This window comes from Pan paniscus, chromosome 5 (assembly GCF_029289425.2).
Source record: "Pan paniscus chromosome 5, NHGRI_mPanPan1-v2.0_pri, whole genome shotgun sequence".
NCBI classification, from domain to species: Eukaryota; Metazoa; Chordata; class Mammalia; order Primates; family Hominidae; genus Pan; species Pan paniscus.
Window position 1 is genome coordinate 50,087,034 of NC_073254.2, and position 19,675 is coordinate 50,106,708.

Here is a 19,675-nt window from a genome sequence, read left to right on the forward strand (position 1 = left end):
GTTTCGCCATGCTGGCCAGGCTGGTCTCAAACTCCTGAGCTCAGGCAATCCACCTGCCTCGACCTCCCAAAGTGCTGGGATTACAGGCGTGAGTCACTGCGCACAGCCGATATATTCATTTCTACAAACATTTTTTTTTTAAAGTCTCCATTTCGTCCACATAAATGGCCCAACTTTTAAGGACTAGTTCCCTCTTACTTTAATACTTACTTTCTACTGTTGCTCCTTCGTTTGGATTTGAATATCCCTCTCCTTTCCGTTTGGTTCTCCGGATAATGCCTCCATCTTCAAATAAATCCTCTCCTTTGAAATCAAGGAGCTCAATCTAGAAAGAAAAAAGGAATTCAGCTGAGAAAAGACCAAATAAAGCCAACTGAACATATGTGAAGGCAAGGGCAACCAATTATTTCATTTTACAAAATAAAGCTGTTTTAAAATATATACATTCATCTATGCATCTTAATTATTGGAAAAGTAGCAAAAAAAAAAAAAAAAAAAACCCACTATACTTTTCCATACTTGGAAAGAACTTCATGTAATGCTAATGTCTAGAACTATATCCTAAGGGACTGCAGTGCAAAGACAGGAAATACTAGGAAAACTACCCTGTGGGCAAAAAGCCAGAGCTACAAGGTGCTGGTGTAGAACTATTTTGTTTGAGGCCACAACTTTCCCATCCTGGGTTTATGGAGTTCCCTTCTCAAAATGTAAGAATAAATCTCATGAATGTGACCTACGACTGATTAAAGGTGTATTTTACCTAGCTGGGGTGGTTCTTAAAAATCAAGTTTTGCCAAATATATGTAATTCAACATAGGATGAATAATGTTTTATCACCACCAATGGCTTCTAGAGAAGTGAGATCTGTGACATATAAATTTTTATAATATGTAAATACCCTGCAACGTGACATAGGCATATTTCAACATTTATTGCCAACATTTCCATCCTGTACTCTGGTCAATTTTGAGTATGTCACACTCACACCATGGACCAGAATCTTTATTTCTAAGTGTAGTGTCTTTTGTTTATTTGGATATGACCTTTTTGTGCTAGAAACACGTTTCTAAGAAAGCACTGGCACGCGCACCCTTGGGTTTGTGGGAAACAATTCAAGAAGCCATGCTCCAAAATAAGTAAGTTGGATCTGATTCTCTATAGCAAGCTTAGCTCCTTTTCCCACTGCCTGTTGCTTCAAAGCCATTCCTATTGTAGAGCAGATGCTGACAAGGCAACATCACACACATACTTGCCTCAAAAAAGAGAGTTGCATTCGAGGGAATTTTAGGGAGACTGCCAGCTGAGCCATATGCATATTCTGGTTTGCACAGTAAATGGCATATCTCTCCTTTCTTCATGGTAGCCACCCCAATGTCCCATGCCTTGATGACTTGGCCTAAGAGAAAGGAAAAGGTAGTTGAAAGCTATAAGCCCTATTTAAAAAGATTTAACTTTCATAAAACAAAAGTTCTAATTTCCAGTTTTTCATACTACATACTCAGCTAGAAAGTATGGGCTACAAGATGACAGAGTGCTACATACAAATAAATAAATAATTTTTTTTTGAAGGCTATCATAAAAAATTCCCTGTTGATCGGCCCAGCACTTTGGGAGGTTGAGGTGGGAGGACTGCTTGAGTCCAGGAATTTGACACCAGCCTGGGCAACACAGCAAGACCTCATCTCTAAAAAAAAAAAAAAACACCCCAAAGAACCAAAGAACACAGCTGGGTATGGTGCACACCTGTAGTCCCAGCTACTCCAGAGGCTGTGGTGGGAGGACAGCTTAAGCCTGGGAGCCCAGGAGATTGAGGCTTCAGTGAGTCATGATTATGCCACTGCACTCTAGCCTGGGTGACAGAGTGAGACCCTGTCTCAAAAAGGATTCCCTGCTGAAAGGGATGAAAGTAGTATAAATTCCTAAACTACTCAAAAATTAAGTCTTTGAAAACTGGTGGTAACATTATCCATGAAATATGGCTATGTTGCAATTGTTGCCTAATTTATCATTTCAACTATAATAAGCGCACATTTTCTAGGCAGAGACAGAACAAAAATAGTATTGAAAAATAGTTTGTCCTAAGGAAGCTTATAATTTAGTTGGGTAGACAAAAAAAACAACAAAACAAGAAGTAACCAGAACAGTATAAATTGCATAAAAGGGTCCATGAAACACATTTCTTCTCAAAATTTAGAATCAGAAAAATGTTCCTTTAAACAAAAACATATGTGTCTTTTTGTCAAACCACAACTACAGAACTTAAAATATTTTATTTTTTGCCTACTTCCAGGAAACTAAGTTAAATTTACTGCTCAATTGTAGAACTATATTAGGCTATATAATTGTAATCTCAATGTTTATAGTTCCTATGATGTGCATCATTATCTTACTGTAAGCAGTATCAAGTCCTTTCGGAAACAATAGAAAATTTAGGCAATTTAAAAGGCTAAATTACATTTTGGTGGGGCATGGTGGCTCACGCCTGTAATCCCAGAAGTTTGGGAGGCCAAGACAGGCGGATCACTTGAGGCCAGGAATTCAAGCCTGGCCAACATGGTGAAACCCCGTCTCTACTAAAAATACAAAAATTAGCCAGGCATGGTAGTGCGTGCCTGTAATCCCAGCTACTTAGGAGGCTGAGGCAGGAGAATTGCTTGAACCTGGGAGGCGGAGGTTGCAGTGAGTAGAGATCATGCCACTGCTCTCCAGCCTGGGCGACACAGCAAGACTCTGTCTCCAAAAAAAAAAAAAGGCTAAATGACAAATGAGGTACTCTGTCAATCAAAAATATTAAGTATCTGGGGGCTGGGCACGTTGGCTCGCGCCTATAATCCCAGCTGTAATCCCAGCACTTTGGGAGGCCAAGGCGGGCAGATCCCTTGAGCTTAGGAGTTTGAGACCAGCCCAGGCAACATGGTGAAACCCCATCTCCACAAAAAAATATATTTAAAAAATGAGCCGGGCGTGGTGGTGCTTGCCAGCTACTCAGCAGGCTGAGGAGGGAGGACTACTTGAGTCCAGGAGGTCAAGGCTGCAGTGAGCTGAGATCATGCCACTGCACTCCAGCCTGGGCAGCAGAGTGGAGACCCTGACCTGTCTCAAAAAACAAAAACAAAAATGTAAGTATTCAAAGTAGGATCAGATAAGAGATGAACCCCAGAGGAAGTGAATTTGAAGTGAGCTGGTGGTAGGATATTAGGACAAGGGAAACCCTACATAACAGTATGTAAGCAGGGATAGATAAACCATTTTTCATTCATGACCTTAGCTTAATCTTCATTAAATATTACAACTTTTCAAAATGTCAGCTACATTTATTTCAGTTAAAAATATATGTAAGTGGCCAGGAATAGTGGCTCATAGCTCTCATCTCAGATTTTGGAAGGCCAAGCAGGAGCATCCACTTGAGCCCAAGAGTTTTAAGACCAGCCAGGGCAACATAGTGAAACTCCATCTCTACAAAAATTTAAAAAATTAGTGCGGCATGGTGGCATATGCTTGTAGCTCCAGCTACTTTGGAGGTTAAGACAGGAGAATAGCTTGAACCTAGGAGTAAGAGGCTACAGTGAGCAATGATTATGTCACTGCACTCCAGACTAGGTGACAGAGCGAGACCCTGTCTCTTAAAAAAAAAAAAAAAATCAAGTAATACATGCCTATTATTAAAACACCCATGAAAGAGATGGAAAGTGAGAGCTGAAAGGCCATCCATCTGCTCCTTATAAGTCACTGTTACGTTTCTTTGGTATCCTACTGTGTGCTGTCACTTTTTTTAAAAATTTAAAATACAAATGACAGCAAACTAGACATTCAGTTCTAAACTACTTTTTCATTTATTATATATCTTCATCCTCTTTCTCCATCAGTACAAAGGAGGATGTACATTTTAGAGGTCAAAAATGCAGCATACTCTAACTTCAGAATACCTGGATTTGAATACCAAGTTTGCCCTTTACTATCTGTGTAAACTTGTGCAAGTTATTTAATCTCTGTGCTTAGTCTCCTCACCTGCAAAATGTAAATAATAACCATACTTGCCATATATTAATAGTTGTTTTAAGAATTATTAGATAAGGCCGGGCATGGTGGCTCACGCCTGTAATCCCAGCACTTTGGGAGGCCGAGGCGGGCGGATCACAAGGTCAGGAGATTGAAACCATCCTGGCTCACACGGTGAAACCCCACCTCCACTAAAAATACAAAAAATTAGCCAGGCATGGTGGCAGGCGCCTGTAGTCCCAGCTACTCGGGAGGCTGAGGCAGGAGAATGGCGTGAACCCAGAAGGAGGAGCTTTCAGTGAGCCGAGATCGCACCACTGCACTCCAGCCTGGGCGAAAGAGCGAGACTCCATCTCAAAAAAAAAAAAATAAATTAAGAATTATTAGATAAAACACATCAAATGCATGGCACGGTGCCCGGCACATAATATGTATTTGATAAAGGAAAGACATCATCATCATAATAAATGCAAATAGACCTACCTCATTCTTAATGGGTGTATAATACTACAATCTTCTATTGATGCATATATTACCAACAGTAATCTAATGAGACTACTTGTCCATGTATGTTTGCCTGCTTTGCATAAGTATATTTGGAGTGTAAATTCCTGGAAGTGCAAAGGTGATATGCATTTTAAATTTGATAGTTATTGCCCCACTGTCTTTACGAAATGGCTACATCACTTTTTTTTTTTTTAAGAGACAGGGTCTTGCTCTGTCACACAGACTGGAGTGCAATGATGTGAGTATAGCTTACTGCAGCCTCAACCTCCCAGGCTCAAGCGGTCCTCCCACCTTAGCCTCCCAAGTAGCTGGGACCACAGACATGTACCACTACATTGGGCTAATTTTCTTTTCTTTTTTTTTGTAGACAGTCTCACCATGTTGCCCAGGCTGGTCTTGAGCTCCTGGGCTCAAGTGAATCTCCTGCCTCTGCCTCCCTAGTAGCTAGGACTACAGGTGAATACCACCATGATTTTCTGTAGATATGGAGTCTTGCTACATTGCCCAGGTCGGTCTTGAACTCCTAGCCTCAAGTGATACTTCTGCTTCAGCTTTCCAAAGTGCTGGGATTACAGGTGTGAGCCAGTGCATCAGCCCAGTTTTTTTCCTTTTTAAGAGACAGGGTCTTGCTATGTTGCTCAGGCTGGACTCAAACTCCTGGCTCAAGTGATCCTCCCACCTCAGCTTCTGAGTGGCTGAGACTACAGGCACCTGGCTTCAACTGATTCTTAACAAGAGTTTGAGAAAGAAAAAGTAGCCTCCCCAACATCTGGAAACTGCTTGAACACTTACAGCTGGACCTCAGTGCTGTTTGAAGCTGGCCTAGGGATCATAGGGAGGCCATATTATTCTCCTGTGGGACATAAACAGTCTCGCAAAATATCAACATGAGACAAGGTCACTCTGAGACTGTGTTCAAGTGAGACAAAACAAAAATACTTCAAAATTTTGTCTGGCCGGGCACGGTGGCTCACGCCTGTAATCCCAGCTACTTGGGAGGCTGAGGCAGGAGAATTGCTTGAACCTGGGAGGTGGAGGTTGCAGTGAGCTGAGATCACGCCACTGCACCCCAGCTCCATTTCAAAAAAGAAAAAAAAATTTTTTTTGTCTAAGCCCAGAGGAAAAAAACAAGGTCACTGAGTATTTTTACAAAATACCAAACATCCCCCTCTCCTGGCTAATATGAGTGACTGCTGCTTCTCTACCAGTTCTAGCTTTGGTCTCACTCTACTCTAGTTGGCCCACGTCCTAATAAGATTTATTAAGATACCCAAACATCAATCACCCCACATCCTAACAGTATCCAATCGAGAAAGCTCTGCTTTCTTAAACTCCCCAAAATCACCTAATACAAGCACAAGTCCTATAAAATATTCCTTCTAACACTCTTACTGAGATACTCCACAGTTCGCATGGTGTGCATCCTCCCTCACAAGTAATGAACCAACGTGTTCAACTATAGGTGTGTTCCTAGTGGTCTGTGGCTGCAGGGCACTGACAAGGCCCACTCACTGACGGGAGCAGTGTGTGAGACCACACCACAGAACAAGAAACCAGTTGTATCACTCAGTATATATGCAAACAGAATGGAGAGCATCAATTAGCCTGGAGTGGGTTAAGCAAGCTTCTACACATTTCCTTAGGTTAAATTCCTAGATGTAGAATTACTGGACCAAAAACATAAATATTTTCTTCTTTTTGAGACAGGGTCTCACTTTGTTGCCCAGGCTGGAGTGCAGTGGCACGATCTTGGCTCATTGCAATCTCTGCCTCCTGGGTTCAAGCAATTCTCGTGCCTCAGACTCCCAAGTAGCTGGGATTACAGGCACGTGCCACTACACTTAGGTAATTTTTGTATTTTTTGGTAGAGACAGGGTTTCACCACGTTGGTCAGGCTGGTCTCAAACTCCTGACCTCAAGTGGTCTGCCCACCTCGGCCTCCCGAAGTCCTGGGATTACAGGTGTGAGTCACCATGCCCAACCCCCAAAGCATAAACATTTTAAAGATTCTTCATCTTCAGGATCTCAGTCATAGGTAACATACACCAAGAATAGGCCGGTGCGGTGGCTCAGGCCTGTAATCCCAGCACTTTGGGAGGCCGAGGTGGGCAGATCACGAGGTCAGAGGATTGAGACCATCCTGGCTAACACGGTGAAATCCCGTCTCTACTAAAAATACAAAAAATTAGCTGGGCGTGGTGGTGAGCGCCTGTAGTCCCAGCTACTCGGGAGGCTGAGGCAGGAGAATGGCGTGAACCTGGGAGGCGGAGCTTTCCGTGAGCCGAGATTGCGCCACTGCACTCCAGCCTGGGCGACAGAGCAAGACTCCATCTCAAAAAAAAAAAAAAAAACACCAAGAATACATAATGTCAATTTATTTATTTATTTATTTTTGAGACAGAGTCTCGCTCTGTTGCCCAGGCTGGGGTGCAGTGGTCCTATCTCTGCTCACCGCAAGCTCCGCCTCCCGGGTTCACGCCATTCTCCTGCCTCAGCCTCCCGAGTAGCTGGGACTACAGGCGCTAGCCACCACGCCTGGCTAATTTTTTGTATTTTTAGTAGAGATGGAGTTTCATCGTGTTAGCCAGGATGGTCTCAATCTCCTGACCTCGTGATCCGCCTGCCTCAGCCTCCCAAAGTGCTGGGATTACAGGCGTGAGCCACCGTGCCTGGCCACGTCAATTTATTCTTACACTTGATCTGGACTTCAATTTTACTAGCTTACACACAATTTATCAATTTCAGGAGTCTTATTCCATTTGTAATAAAATATAAAACAAGAATATATATGTATACAAATGTGTAATATGGCTATTACTAAATTTAAATGCTTTTTATACGTATGTAACTATAGGCAGGTGAAAAAGTTTAAAAGCATACAAAGCCCAGTATAAAAGCAATGCATTATACTTTTTCTTCCTTCTGTAATGTTACACTTTTTTCTGGTTTAAAAAAATTATATAACATATTTTAAGATACAACATTTTAATCACTTAACAGTTTCATTTATAGTAAAGACTATAGTGACCACTTCAGAACATTCTGACTACATAATGTTTTCTCCTTGAGTTTTAAAAAAAACGCTTAATTGTGGGGGAAAAAAAAAAGAATTTACCATCTTAGCTATTTTAAAGTGCACAGTTCACTATTTTTAAGTATATTCACATTGTTGTGCAACCAATCTCCAGAACTTTTTCATCTTGCAAAACTAAAATTTTATACCCATTAAACATTTCCTCCTTCCCTAATCTTTGGCAACTTCTATTCTACTTTGTTTTTATGAATTTGACTACTCTGGATAGATAACTCATATAAATGGAATCAGACAGTACTTTTCTTTTTGTCACTGGATTACTTCACTTAGTATAATGCCCTCAAGGTTCGTCCATGTTGTAGCATCTGCCAGAATTTTTCTTTAAAACGTAAATATTCCACGGTACGTTTATATCACATTTTGTTTATCTATTCATCTATTGAAGGACACTTCAGTTGCTTCCACCTTTTGGTTGCTGTTAATAATGCTGCTACAAACATGAGTGTACAAATATCTCTTCAAGACCCTGCTTTCAATTCTGTTGGTTATATGCCCACAAGTAGAACTGCTAGATCAACATGGTAACTCTATTTTTAATTTTTTGAGGAACTTCCATACCGTTTTCCACAGCAGCTGCACTATTTTACATTCCCACCAACAGTGCATAAGGGTTCCAATTTCTCTACATCCTTATCAACACTTGTTGTTTTCTCTTTTTTTAACAGTACCCATTCTAACCGGTATGAGGGTAATACTTCACTGTGGTTTTGACTTGCATTTCCCTAATGATTAGTGATGTTGAACATCTTTTCATATGCTTGTTGTCCATTTTTATATCTTCTTTGGAGAAATTTCAAGCCCTTTGCCCAGTTTTTAAAAAGTTTTTAGAGACAGGGTATCGCTATGTTGCCCAGACTGGTCTTGAACTCCTGGCGTCTAAGTGACCCTCCCACCTAGGTCTCCCAAAATGCTGGGATTACAGGTATGGCCACTGCAACTGGTCCTTTACCCATTTTTAAATTAGGCTATTTTGTTGTTTTTGTTGAGTTATAGGAGTTGTTTGTGTATTCTGGGTATTAATCCCTTATCAGATATAAGATTTGCAAACATTTTTCTCCCATTCCATAGGCTGCCTTTCATTCTGTTACTGTTTGATGTACAAAAGTTTTTAATTTTGATGTATTCTAATTTATGTTTATGATGTACAGTAATTTATGTTTAATTGTTTTACTTTTGTTGCCTGTACTGTTGATGTCATGCCAAGAAACCACTGCAAAATCCAATGTCATGAAGCCTTTCCTCCATATTCTTTATCTTTTCTTTTTTCTTTTTTTTTGAGACATAGTTTCATTCTTGTTGCCTAGGCTGGAGTGCAATGGTGTGATCTTGGCTCACTGCAACTTCTGCCTCCCGGGTTCAAGCGATTCTCCTGCCTCCGCCTCCCAAGTAGCTGGGATTATAGGCATGCGCCACCATGCCCAGCTAATTTTTTTTTTTTTTTTTTAGTAGAGACGGGGTTTCACCATATTGGTCAGGGCTGGTCTTGAATTCCTAACCTCAGGTGATCCGCCCGCCTCGGCCTCCCAAAGTGCTGGCATTACAGGTGTGAGCCACTGTGCCCGGCCTTCCTCCATATTCTTATGGGAAGGTTTCTAATGCAAGGTTTAGATCTTGCATTTAGGTCTTTGATCCATTTTGAGTTAATTTTTGAGATGGTGTAAGATAAGGACCCAATTTCATTCTTTTACATGTGGATATCTAGCTTTTCCAACACCATTTGTTGAAAAGACTGTTCTTTCTCCTACTGAATGGTCTTGGCACCCTTGTTGAAAAATCACTACCTTTTAAATGTATGTTTACATTTGAATATGAGCATCTTGAACACACTATAGGATGAAAGCTACACCATATCATACAGGAAAAAAATTACTTTTTCATATGGGAGTAGAAAAGAACAAGAAAGGTAAATATTTTAACTGTAAAAGATTTTCTTTCAAAATATAAAAGTTGACAAACACTTAAGGTTAATCACTAATAAGCTTCAGGTAATAAAAATGCATCTGATTCATTCCTGCTTCACCTTCCTTGAGGGATTCCTAGGACTTAGTACCAATTTCTGATCTCTATTTTAACTACTTGCATATTCTGCTAATTTTTATGTTAAAAATAAGAAAAACCTCATATAATAGATAATACAGAAATCCTTTCTTCTTTTTATACTAAATAAAGCAAATTATTTTTCCTGTGTACCTTTTCCTCATATATTTTAGGTTTTTTTGTTTTTGTTTTTTTGAGATGGAATCTTGCTCTGTTGCCCAGGCTGGAGTGCAATGGCACAATCTCGGCTTACTGCAACCTCCACTCCCAGGCTCAAGTGATTCTCCTGCCTCAGCCTCCCCAGTAGCTGGGATTATAGGCATGTGCCACCACACCAGCTAATTTTTGTATTTGTAGTAGAGACAGGGTTTCACTATGTTGGCCAGGCTGGTCTTGAACTTCTAAACTCAGGTGATCTGCCCGCCTCGGCCTCCCAAAGTGCCGGGATTACAGGCATGAGCCACCACGCCTGGCCTAGTTTTATTTTAAAATAGCTATAAAAGGGCTCTAATAATCATCCCTACTCCCTACCAATAGTAACTAATCATGAATTAAACAAATTAATTTATGTATTTTGTTTTGAGTCAGTGTCTCGCTCTGTCACCCAGGCTGGAGTGAAGGCATGTGATCATAGCTCACTGCAGCCTTGACCTCCTGGGCTCCAGTGATCCTCCCATCTCAGCCTCCTGAGAAAGCTGGGACTATAGGCGTGCACCACCACACCTGGCTAATTTTTGTATTTTTTTGTAGAGATGGGGTTTCACCATGTTGTCCAGGCTGGTCTTGAACCCTTGGGTTCAACTGATCCTCCTGCCTTGGCCTCCCAAACTACTGAGATTACAGTAATTTATGTTTAAGACTCTTTTAAAGTGTTCATATCTTATGTTACATTGTATTTTTGTCATTTCTCTAACTACTAAGAGAACTAATCACAGGATAATCTCTCCCCACCTTCATGGCTTATAATTAAAAAAAAAAAAAACAAAAAACAGGGAAAGAAAACAGATATGGTAGCATTATCTGTCCTGGGACAGCCTTAAGGATCAACTCTGCCAGACTAAATTGTTACATACTTGAAGGCAGGGGTCATGTTTTAATTACTCTTTGCAAAGAATTATAGCACCACAACACTGTACTCAAAAAGAGAACAAAGGCATGATGTAATATCGAATTTAAATGGAGTGAGAAATTTGCTCAGCTTTCCACAGCCTAAATCAGCTCGTCCCTGATACCCACTCAGCAGTGGAAATTGGAAGCATTCCTCCTCTATCGCAAAGTACCAGGAAAAACCAAAGTAAGTACTTTCTTAAAGTTTGCTGTCTTTCTGGCTCACACTTTTGGGGACAATTAAAAAAATTAAATATTTTAGCCTAAAAGCTTTCCTTCCAAATCTCCTGAATGCTCCTAAACTGCATGTAAAAAAAAGTAAACAGATACTAAGAATATATTGGCTGAGTGCAGTGACTCATGCTTGTAATCCCAGCACTCTGGGAGGCTGAGGCAGGAGGATCACTGAAGCCTAGGAGTTCAATGCTGTAGTGAGTTATGATGGCACCATTGCATTCCAGCCCCGATAACAGAGCAAGTCTCTGGAGAGAAAGCGAGAGAGAAAGAAGGAGGAGGAGGAGGAGGAAGAGGAAGAGAGAGAGAGAGAGAGAGAGAGAGAGAGAGAGAGAGAGAGCGAACACAAGCGCCAGTGCTTTTGATAAACCTTACTATGACATATCATTACTGGTAAGAAATGTCTACTGTGGCTGGGTGCAGTGGCTCACCCCTGTAATACCAGCACTTTGGGAGGCCAAGGCGGGCGGATCACGAGGTCAGGAGATTGAGACCATCCTGGCCAACATGGTGAAACCCCGTCTCTACTAAAAATATAAAAATTAGCCAGGCATGGTGGTGCATGCCTGTAATCCCAGCTACTCAAGAGGCTGAGGCAGGAGAATCATTTGAACCCGGGAGGCAGAGGTTGCAGTGAGCCGAGATCGTGCCACTGCACTCCAGCCTGAGCGAGAGCGAGACTCCGTCTCAAAAAAAAAGAGAAATTTCTACTGTATATCAGGCACTCGATAAATACTGCTAACCAGGACCTACTTCATTTCTGTACCTGGTTTGGGCTATGTTTTAAACCTTAAGATCTAACATAACTTAAGAAAGACTACCTGGATTTGAATCCTGGCTCTGCCACTTACTGTATAGCCTTGGGCAATTTACCGAGCTTCTCTGTACCTTAGTCTGTAATATAGTAAACAAAAAATCACATCAAACCAAAAATGGTTAATAACAGTAGGTAACCAAACCATAAAAGAAAAAACTGATAAAGCTGACTTAATCAGAAGTAAAAACTTTTACTTTTCCAAAGAACAATTAAGAAAATAAAAAGGCAAGACAGACTGGGAGATCATATTTGCCAAAGTGCTTGTCCTTTTAAGTACAACTCAGTAAGACAAACAACTGATGTTTTAAAATGGGCAGAAGATCTGAACAGACACTTTACAAAAGAAAACATACAAATGCCCACTAGGCACAAGAAGAGAGACCCTCAATCATCACTAGTCATCAGGGAAATGCAAACAAAAACCAAGGTGAGATACTACTTCATACTTACTAGAATGGCTAAAGTTAAAAAGATCGACAATACGTGTTAGTAAGGATATGAAAAACTGAATAGCCCCAAATTGCAAACAACCAAATGTCCTATTTTTGAATGGGTGAACAAACTGTGGCATTCCCAAATTGTGGAATACTTCTCAGGAATTCAACATGCATGAATCCCAAAGTCATTATGTTAAGTGAAAGTCAACACCAAAGATAATACAAGATTCTGTTTATATGAAATTCTACAAAAGGCAAAATTATAGTAACAGAAACCAAGTTAGTGACTGCCTGGGGCTCAGGGTCCAGGAAGGAAAGTGACTGCAAAAGGACATAAAAATACTTTTTAGGGTAAATAAATTGTTTTATATTTTGATTGTGGTGGTAGTTACAGAAATATTATCAAAATTCATCAAACTATATACTTAAAAGGGTAAACTTTATTATATGTAAATAATACCTCAATAAAAAAACCAAAGTGGCTTCGACACAAATGTTAATATGATTGTCACCTAAATTATACTAATTGTACAAAGAATCCAAAAAATAGTAAGATTGAGGCTGGGTGCGGTGGCTCACGCCTGTAATCTCAGCACTTTGGGAGGCCGAGGTGGGTGGATCATGAGGTCAGGAGATCAAGACCATCCTGGCCAACATGGTGAAACCCCATCTCTACTAAAAATACAAAAATTAGCCAGGCATGGTAGTATGCACCTGTAGTCCCAGCTACTCAGGAGGCTGAGGCAAGAGAATCGCTTGAATCCGGGAGGCGGAGGTTGCAGTGAGCGGAGATCACGCCACTGCATTTCAGCCTGGGCGACAGAGCGAGACTCTGTCTCAAAAAAAAAAAAAAGGGTAGAAATAAGTCTTTCATCCTCCAAATCTATTGCCCTCTTCCATTTTAGTGAAAATATATTTGCTGGGGGGAGTAGGGTAAAAGAACAGAACCCCTATTATAGAAGTATGTATGAAAATCCTCGTTCTTAATTCAGCTTCTTTTTAAATGGGCTATGACCAGTTCTAATAATTCACAACGTCTAATATTTAGTTAAGAAAACCTAGTTAGAGAAATCATCACCTCTTCACTCTAATTTCTGTAACATATTCCACAGTAGTAATAATCAGTTCCCTTAGATTGATTCTGTCTTTCCCAACTTCCTGGGGCTAAGCAAGATGGCTGAGCATTGTTTCAAAGGTTTGTATGCATGCATAGTCAACAGATGAAGTCAGGACCCAAGATGTTATAACACAACTTTTACCATTCCATTATAAAACCAGTCAAAAATCCTAACACTGCCACAATAATAATCAACATCTGAGTGCTTACCATTTGTTAGGCTGAATGCTAGGCGATGGTGTACATTATCTTAATCCTCAACATAATAATATATACTTATATAATCATATATAATATATGTAGTATATATGATTATCATAACCTTAGATGAAGAAAGTAAAGAATAGAGTTTAAAAGATGGTATGGCTGGCCAGGCGCGGTAGCTCACGCCTGTAATCCCAGCACGTTGGGAGGCCAAAACGGGTGGATCACCTGAGGTCAGGAGTTCAAAACCAGCCTGGCCAACATGGTGAAACTCCGTCTCTACTAAAAATACAAAATTAGCCAGGTGTGGTGGCGCATGCCTGTAATCCCAGCTACTTGGGAGGCTGAGGCAGGAGAATTGCTTGAACCTGGGAGGTGGAGGTCACAGTGAGCTGAGATCATGCCATTGCACTCCAGCTTGGGCAACAAGAGTAAAACTCCGTCTCAGAAAGAAAAAAAAAAAAAAGAAAAGAGAAAAAGATGGTATGATAAAAGCAACAGACATACACCAAGCAAAAGACATATACAAAGCAAGTGTAGGTATAGCTTGAATTTGTTTATGTATTTTATGATATGTTTATCTTTTCAATGGGATTTTTACAGATAGGCTCTTATAGTTCTATGTTAAATATTGAAGTCATACTAGAATCCCCAAATTAAGATGACTTTCCATTGAAATATTTCTATTTATTCCCTTGGGAGAGGTACAATATAAGGGATCAATGGAGTTCAATGAATAATATTTATACTACTGTCCAGTTATATTATTTTCTTCATTTTGATAAACTACCTAATGCTATAAAATATAAGTATAAAACTATAGTCTGGGCACAGTGGCTCATGCCTGTAATCCCAGCACTTTGGGAGGATAAGGCAGGAGGATCACCTGAGCTCAAAAGTTCGAGACCACCCTGGGCAACATGGTGAAACCCTGTCTCTACTAAAACACAAAAAATTAGCCAAGCGTGGTGGGGCGCGCCTGAAGTCCCAGATACTGGGGAGGCTGAGGCATGAGAATCACTTGAGCCCCAGAGGCAGACGTTGCAGTGAGCCAAGATCACATCACTGCACTTCAGCTTGGGCTACAGAGTGAGATTCCATCTCAAAAAAAAAAAAAAAAAGGAAAAAAAACCCCACAAAACTATAAACTGCCTAACCAATGTTTCTTGTTTTGTAGGCAACTAAATACATTATGTTATAGATGTTTTACCAGAGGTATATTGCTCTATCCTAGTATTTCCAATTACCATCTTAAGGAGGCCTCTAAGGGTCTCTTTGTGTTGGTATTAGTCTTTTATGGTTTTTGTTCCCGCATTCTTTGCAGAAGGAACAAGAATGGAATCACATAGGCTCTCCACAGACTTCTTTTTACAGAAGCAGGTAAGATTAAGTGGCTTACTCATGTTAACACACCACAAGGAACAGGGAAGACAGGAACCCTGGCTTCCTAATGCCTGGCTGGAAGCTTTTTCCATGAGACTGCACTGACTCTAGACAGGTGTGTCAGAGGTACAAAGTCAACTGAAAGTTGACTCTTTTTTTTCTCCCAACTTGTATTTAAAAAAAAAAAAGCTCAGAAAATCTTCTCACTCTGCTTAAAATTCCAGGAAACTCATTCACCATAGTGTTTTACTGAGAAAATCTCAGTAGAGAAGATACCAATATAAATTCTCAACAATTCTTAATTCTGCTCACCAAGATAACTGCTAAAAGGACCTGTTATCTTAACTCTCAACTTCTTTAAGACAAGAATTCTAAGGATAGAGTAAGGATTTAGCAGGTGGCAGGAACAAGGGGGTCTGACAAGGTCAGTCACTCTTAGGTCACCTAAATAATGATGCCACATCCATTCTGGCAGCCCTGGAGGTTCATATCCCTAAATCAACAACAACAACAAAATTCTAAAATAACTGTCATAATTATCTGCCACAAGACTGTATTTGATTTTTACTGCTATCTTATTCAAACAAAAAATTAATATCTCATGAGCCATTAACCTACTAAAGACCCAAAGGAGAAGGGAGCAGGGGCATGGCCAGAACTGGAGCTTGGAAAGAGCACAGCTGGACGGGAAGCAGAATTCACCAGGCACACAAATGATACAGGAAGCAGGGAAGGCTGAGTGGCAAGAGACAGAAAGTAACTCCTCAGTTCCTGCTTACTATATTTCCTTTCCAGATCCATGCTTAGTTAGCAATTCAACTAGATACAGAGCTGAAGGACAAGGGAATGAAGTCCACACATAGCCATGGTGGTGAATAGGGGGAATACTTCTTTTTTCCCTAATCTAGGAACAAACTACAGTTGCTTGTCTGTGGCAGACAAGAATAAAAGATGTAACTCAGCCACCAACTTCCAATAAGCCACATGTTCTACAAAGTTTAATTTGATGTATGGGCTATTATTCCTACAAGATTAAAAAATAAGAATATTAAATGAACTAAAGACATTTAACAGCATTTGAGGCCAGGTGTGGTGGCTCATGCTTATAATCCTAGCACTTTGGGAGGCTGAGGCGGGCAGATTGCTTGAGCCCAGGAGTTCAAGACCAGCCTGGGCAACATGGTGAAACCTTGTCTCTACAAAAAAAAAAAAAAAAAAAAAAAAAAAATTAGGCTGGGCATGGCGGCTCATGCCTGTAATCCCAGGTGTTTGGGGGGGCTGAGGTGGGCGGATCACCTGAGGTCAGGAGTTCATGGCTAGCCTGGCCAACATGGCAAAGCCCCATCTCTACAAAAAACACAAAAATTAGCCAGGCGTGGTGGTGCACGCCTGTAGTCCCAGTTACTTGGGGGGCTTAGGCATGACAATCTTGCTTGAAACTCGGAAGTGGAGGCTGCAGTGGGCCGAGATGGTGCTACTACACTCCAGCCTGGGCGACAGAGCGAGCCAGACATGGTGGCACGCACCTGTATTCCCAGCTATTTGCGGGGCTGAGTTGGGAGGATCACTTGAGCCTGAGAGGTCGAGGCTACAGTGAGCCGGCCCGGGTGACAGATCGAGACCCTGTCTCAAAAAAAAAAAGAAAAAAAAAAAAAAAGGCATTTGAAAATAATTCAGTAAAAATCATACTTAATACTTGAAAATAGTAGTTCTCAACCTTTTTTCCTCAGGACCCCTTAACATCTTAAAAATTGAGGACTCCAAAGAGCTTTTGTTTATTTGACATATCTACTGAGATTTAGTAAAAAAGTAGTTATTTAATAATTCATTTTAGAATAACCCCATGTTAATATAAGTAATTTAATTTTGTACAAAGTATTTGTATATTTTGTATTTTCCAAAATAAAAAAAAATTAGTGAGACGAGTGTCATTGTTTTAGAATGTTATACATGTGGAAATGTGTTTGACTTGTAACACGAGACAACCAGATTCTCATATCTATTTCTGCATTCATCTGTTGCAATTTTGGTTGAAGTACATGGAGAAAAAAATCCAAACCCACAAAGATAGATAGCTGAAAAGGGTAGGAGCCCTTTAACAACCTTTTAGATAATTGTGAATATAATTATCTGATACTACATCAAAACTGTACAACTTGTAAGATTCATAAAAGTCAATTACAATGTGGAAACTGAAAGTGTATCAGTGAACTTTTCATACTGTTACATTAAAATCTGTTGGTCTAACTTTGAATGAATTGTTTATTCACACATGATCTTGTAACATCTTGCATTGGTCACTGAGAAAATATTCATTCTTAGTTATACAGATCTTCCAAATGTGGACACATTTCATTGTATATTTAAAACCACATTCATTAATACCCACCAATCTCATCAGAAAAGTCTTCGGAAGCTGTCAAGCCCACAGTGGCAAATAAGCCCACAGTGGCAAATAGGAGTTCTCCTAAACTATAATTTTTACTTGAAAACTTAATGGCAAAAAACATTGTCAGTTGTTTTTCCTTGAAGTGACAGACTTACTCCATTCATTCTCAGAAAAACACCTGCCAAATACTGAATCAAGTCTGCATAATCAGATTTGTCCTTTCAAGTAAAAATGGTATCTCATGAAATAAATGCAGTTAGTTCAGATCTCAACTAAAACAAGAGCACAAGTACTTTTCCTTGAGACAACCATCATACTTTGGGGTACAGAAGTGCTCTACACGTGCTTCCCTTTCTGTCACAGAATATCAAAGTGATGTGAAACTCAAAGATTGGGTTTTAATAAAACCAATAATTTTTACTGCTTTATCAGGACATTCTTACGTGAAACTAGCTTTTTCCCTTATGTAAACAGTGAAGGAGTGGCAGTGGAAAATACCATGACTACTGGAACAGCTGGTTACCACTGCCTTGATTTGTGTTAAGGAACCAGCATTTTTTTTTACCACTGCAGCTTTTGTACCATCAGTGCAAATAAATGTCAATACAGTAAAAAGGCAAATAATATCTTAGTATTGTTATGAAAATAAATGACATTTGGGACCCCCTAAAAAGATCTCAGGGAGCCCTAGTGATTCTCAGACCATTCTTTGAGTACTACTACTCTAAAATATCTTTACTTTTAGAAAGGACAGAATCTTCTGCTCCTATATATTACAAATAGTAATAAAGCTAAGTAAAACACAACTCAAAAAAATACCCTCTTACCTTTGCCAAGACTAAAGACAAATGGTTCATTTCTATCATGACTGGAATCAAACTTCTTTCCATTTGACAATTTTCCTTTGTAATGGACATAAACTTTGTCTCCAATCATCGGCGTTTCCTCACCATTCCCCACTCTTTTGACAATCTAGAAAAGACAAACATTAAGAAAAAGGAGGTGAAACTTTTTACTTGTAATCAGAGAATAAAAAGGTCACACAGTCCATCCCAAGACATCCAGACAGATAGGCAAATATACTATTATCCATTCTTTCTAATGCCTCCCTTCATTCCTCACAATAACTCATTGTTAGAAAACTGTCCTTTACCAACCTGTCTTTTATATCGACTTTTATTGCTAATCACACTATTTATTCCTTCAAAGAATTAACCAATAAATCCTGTTCATTGGTTTAATGCCCTATATTTTGACAGTAAACTCTTTTTTTTTTTTTTTTTTTTTTGAGACGGAGTCTTGCCCTGTCGCCCAGGCTGGAGTGCAATGGCACGATCTCGGCTCACTGCAACCTCTGCCTCCCAGGTTCAAGCAATTCTCCTGCCTCAGCCTCCCGAGTAGCTGGGATTACAGGCGTGCACCTCCGTGCTCAGCTAATTTTTGTATTTTTAGTAGAGATGGGGTTTCACCATGTTGGCCAGGCTGGTCTCGAACTCCTGACCTCATGATCCACCCACCTCAGCCTCCCAAAGTGCTGGGATTACAAGCATGAGCCACCGCGCCCGACACTAAACTCTCTAACACAGGCTTGTGAGCTAGTCCATATACACACTGACTTAGACCAGAAAGAATGGTGGACTTTTAAAATATTCAAAAAGAAGCTTAAGCAAAGCTTCAAAGGTGTAATTTTATTTCCCTCCTTTGCTAAAAACATTAGCTTCTGACTAGATTCTGCTTGTTTATTTTCAGAAAGCCCAATTTCCTGGTAAAACAGGTTACATTTCCTATTATTTGAAACATAGTCTATCTGTAAAAAACATGAGTATCATTGCACTGCTTGATATGATACTGAATAACTTGTTTTCTAGTAAAGTATTTAACTTTTGTAAAATCCAGTGTATTTATTTTGTTCTTGGCAGAGCAAGCTGCTAATGTATTTGGTCAGTTCTGGGAAAAGAAAATCAAATCCAGGTGTGTGATGGTGTAATTTGTTAATCATCTATGCCAAATTAATCATTTTTGGTAGATAACAGAGGATGGTAGCTAACATCTGATGAACATCTTTTTGGGGAAGGAGTTTGCTTTGAGTTTTATTTAAATAATTCGATTATTTGCTCCTAAATTCTTTTTTTACAAGTATACCCTCTGCCTAACATAAATATCACATAAACACTGTGAACTTAAATTCCACAGCTTTCCTAACGCAAAAGCCCAAACATCTTTATTTTATTTTTTGAGACGGGGTCTTGCTCTTTTACCCAGGCTAGAGTGCATGCGGTGGTACAATCATAGCTCACTGTAGCCTCTATCACCCAGCTCAAGTGATCATCCCACCTCAGCCTCCCGAGTA

The 19,675-nt window shown here is 39.9% G+C and overlaps 1 protein-coding gene across 5 annotated transcripts in view; it reads right to left on the reverse strand.

Annotated features, from left to right (window-relative positions):
• FKBP5 (FKBP prolyl isomerase 5) overlaps positions 1–19,675 on the reverse strand; it is a 115,480-nt gene that overhangs the window by 45,378 nt on the left and 50,427 nt on the right. For all 5 annotated transcript variants that reach the window (XM_034961928.3, XM_055113507.2, XM_055113509.2 and 2 more), the window contains 3 exons: positions 18,153–18,297; positions 1,254–1,396; positions 211–325 (listed from right to left, as the gene is read on the reverse strand). In XM_034961928.3, coding sequence (XP_034817819.1) covers positions 211–325; positions 1,254–1,396; positions 18,153–18,297 — 403 coding nt within the window. The remainder of the gene's footprint in view (positions 1–210; positions 326–1,253; positions 1,397–18,152; positions 18,298–19,675) is intronic.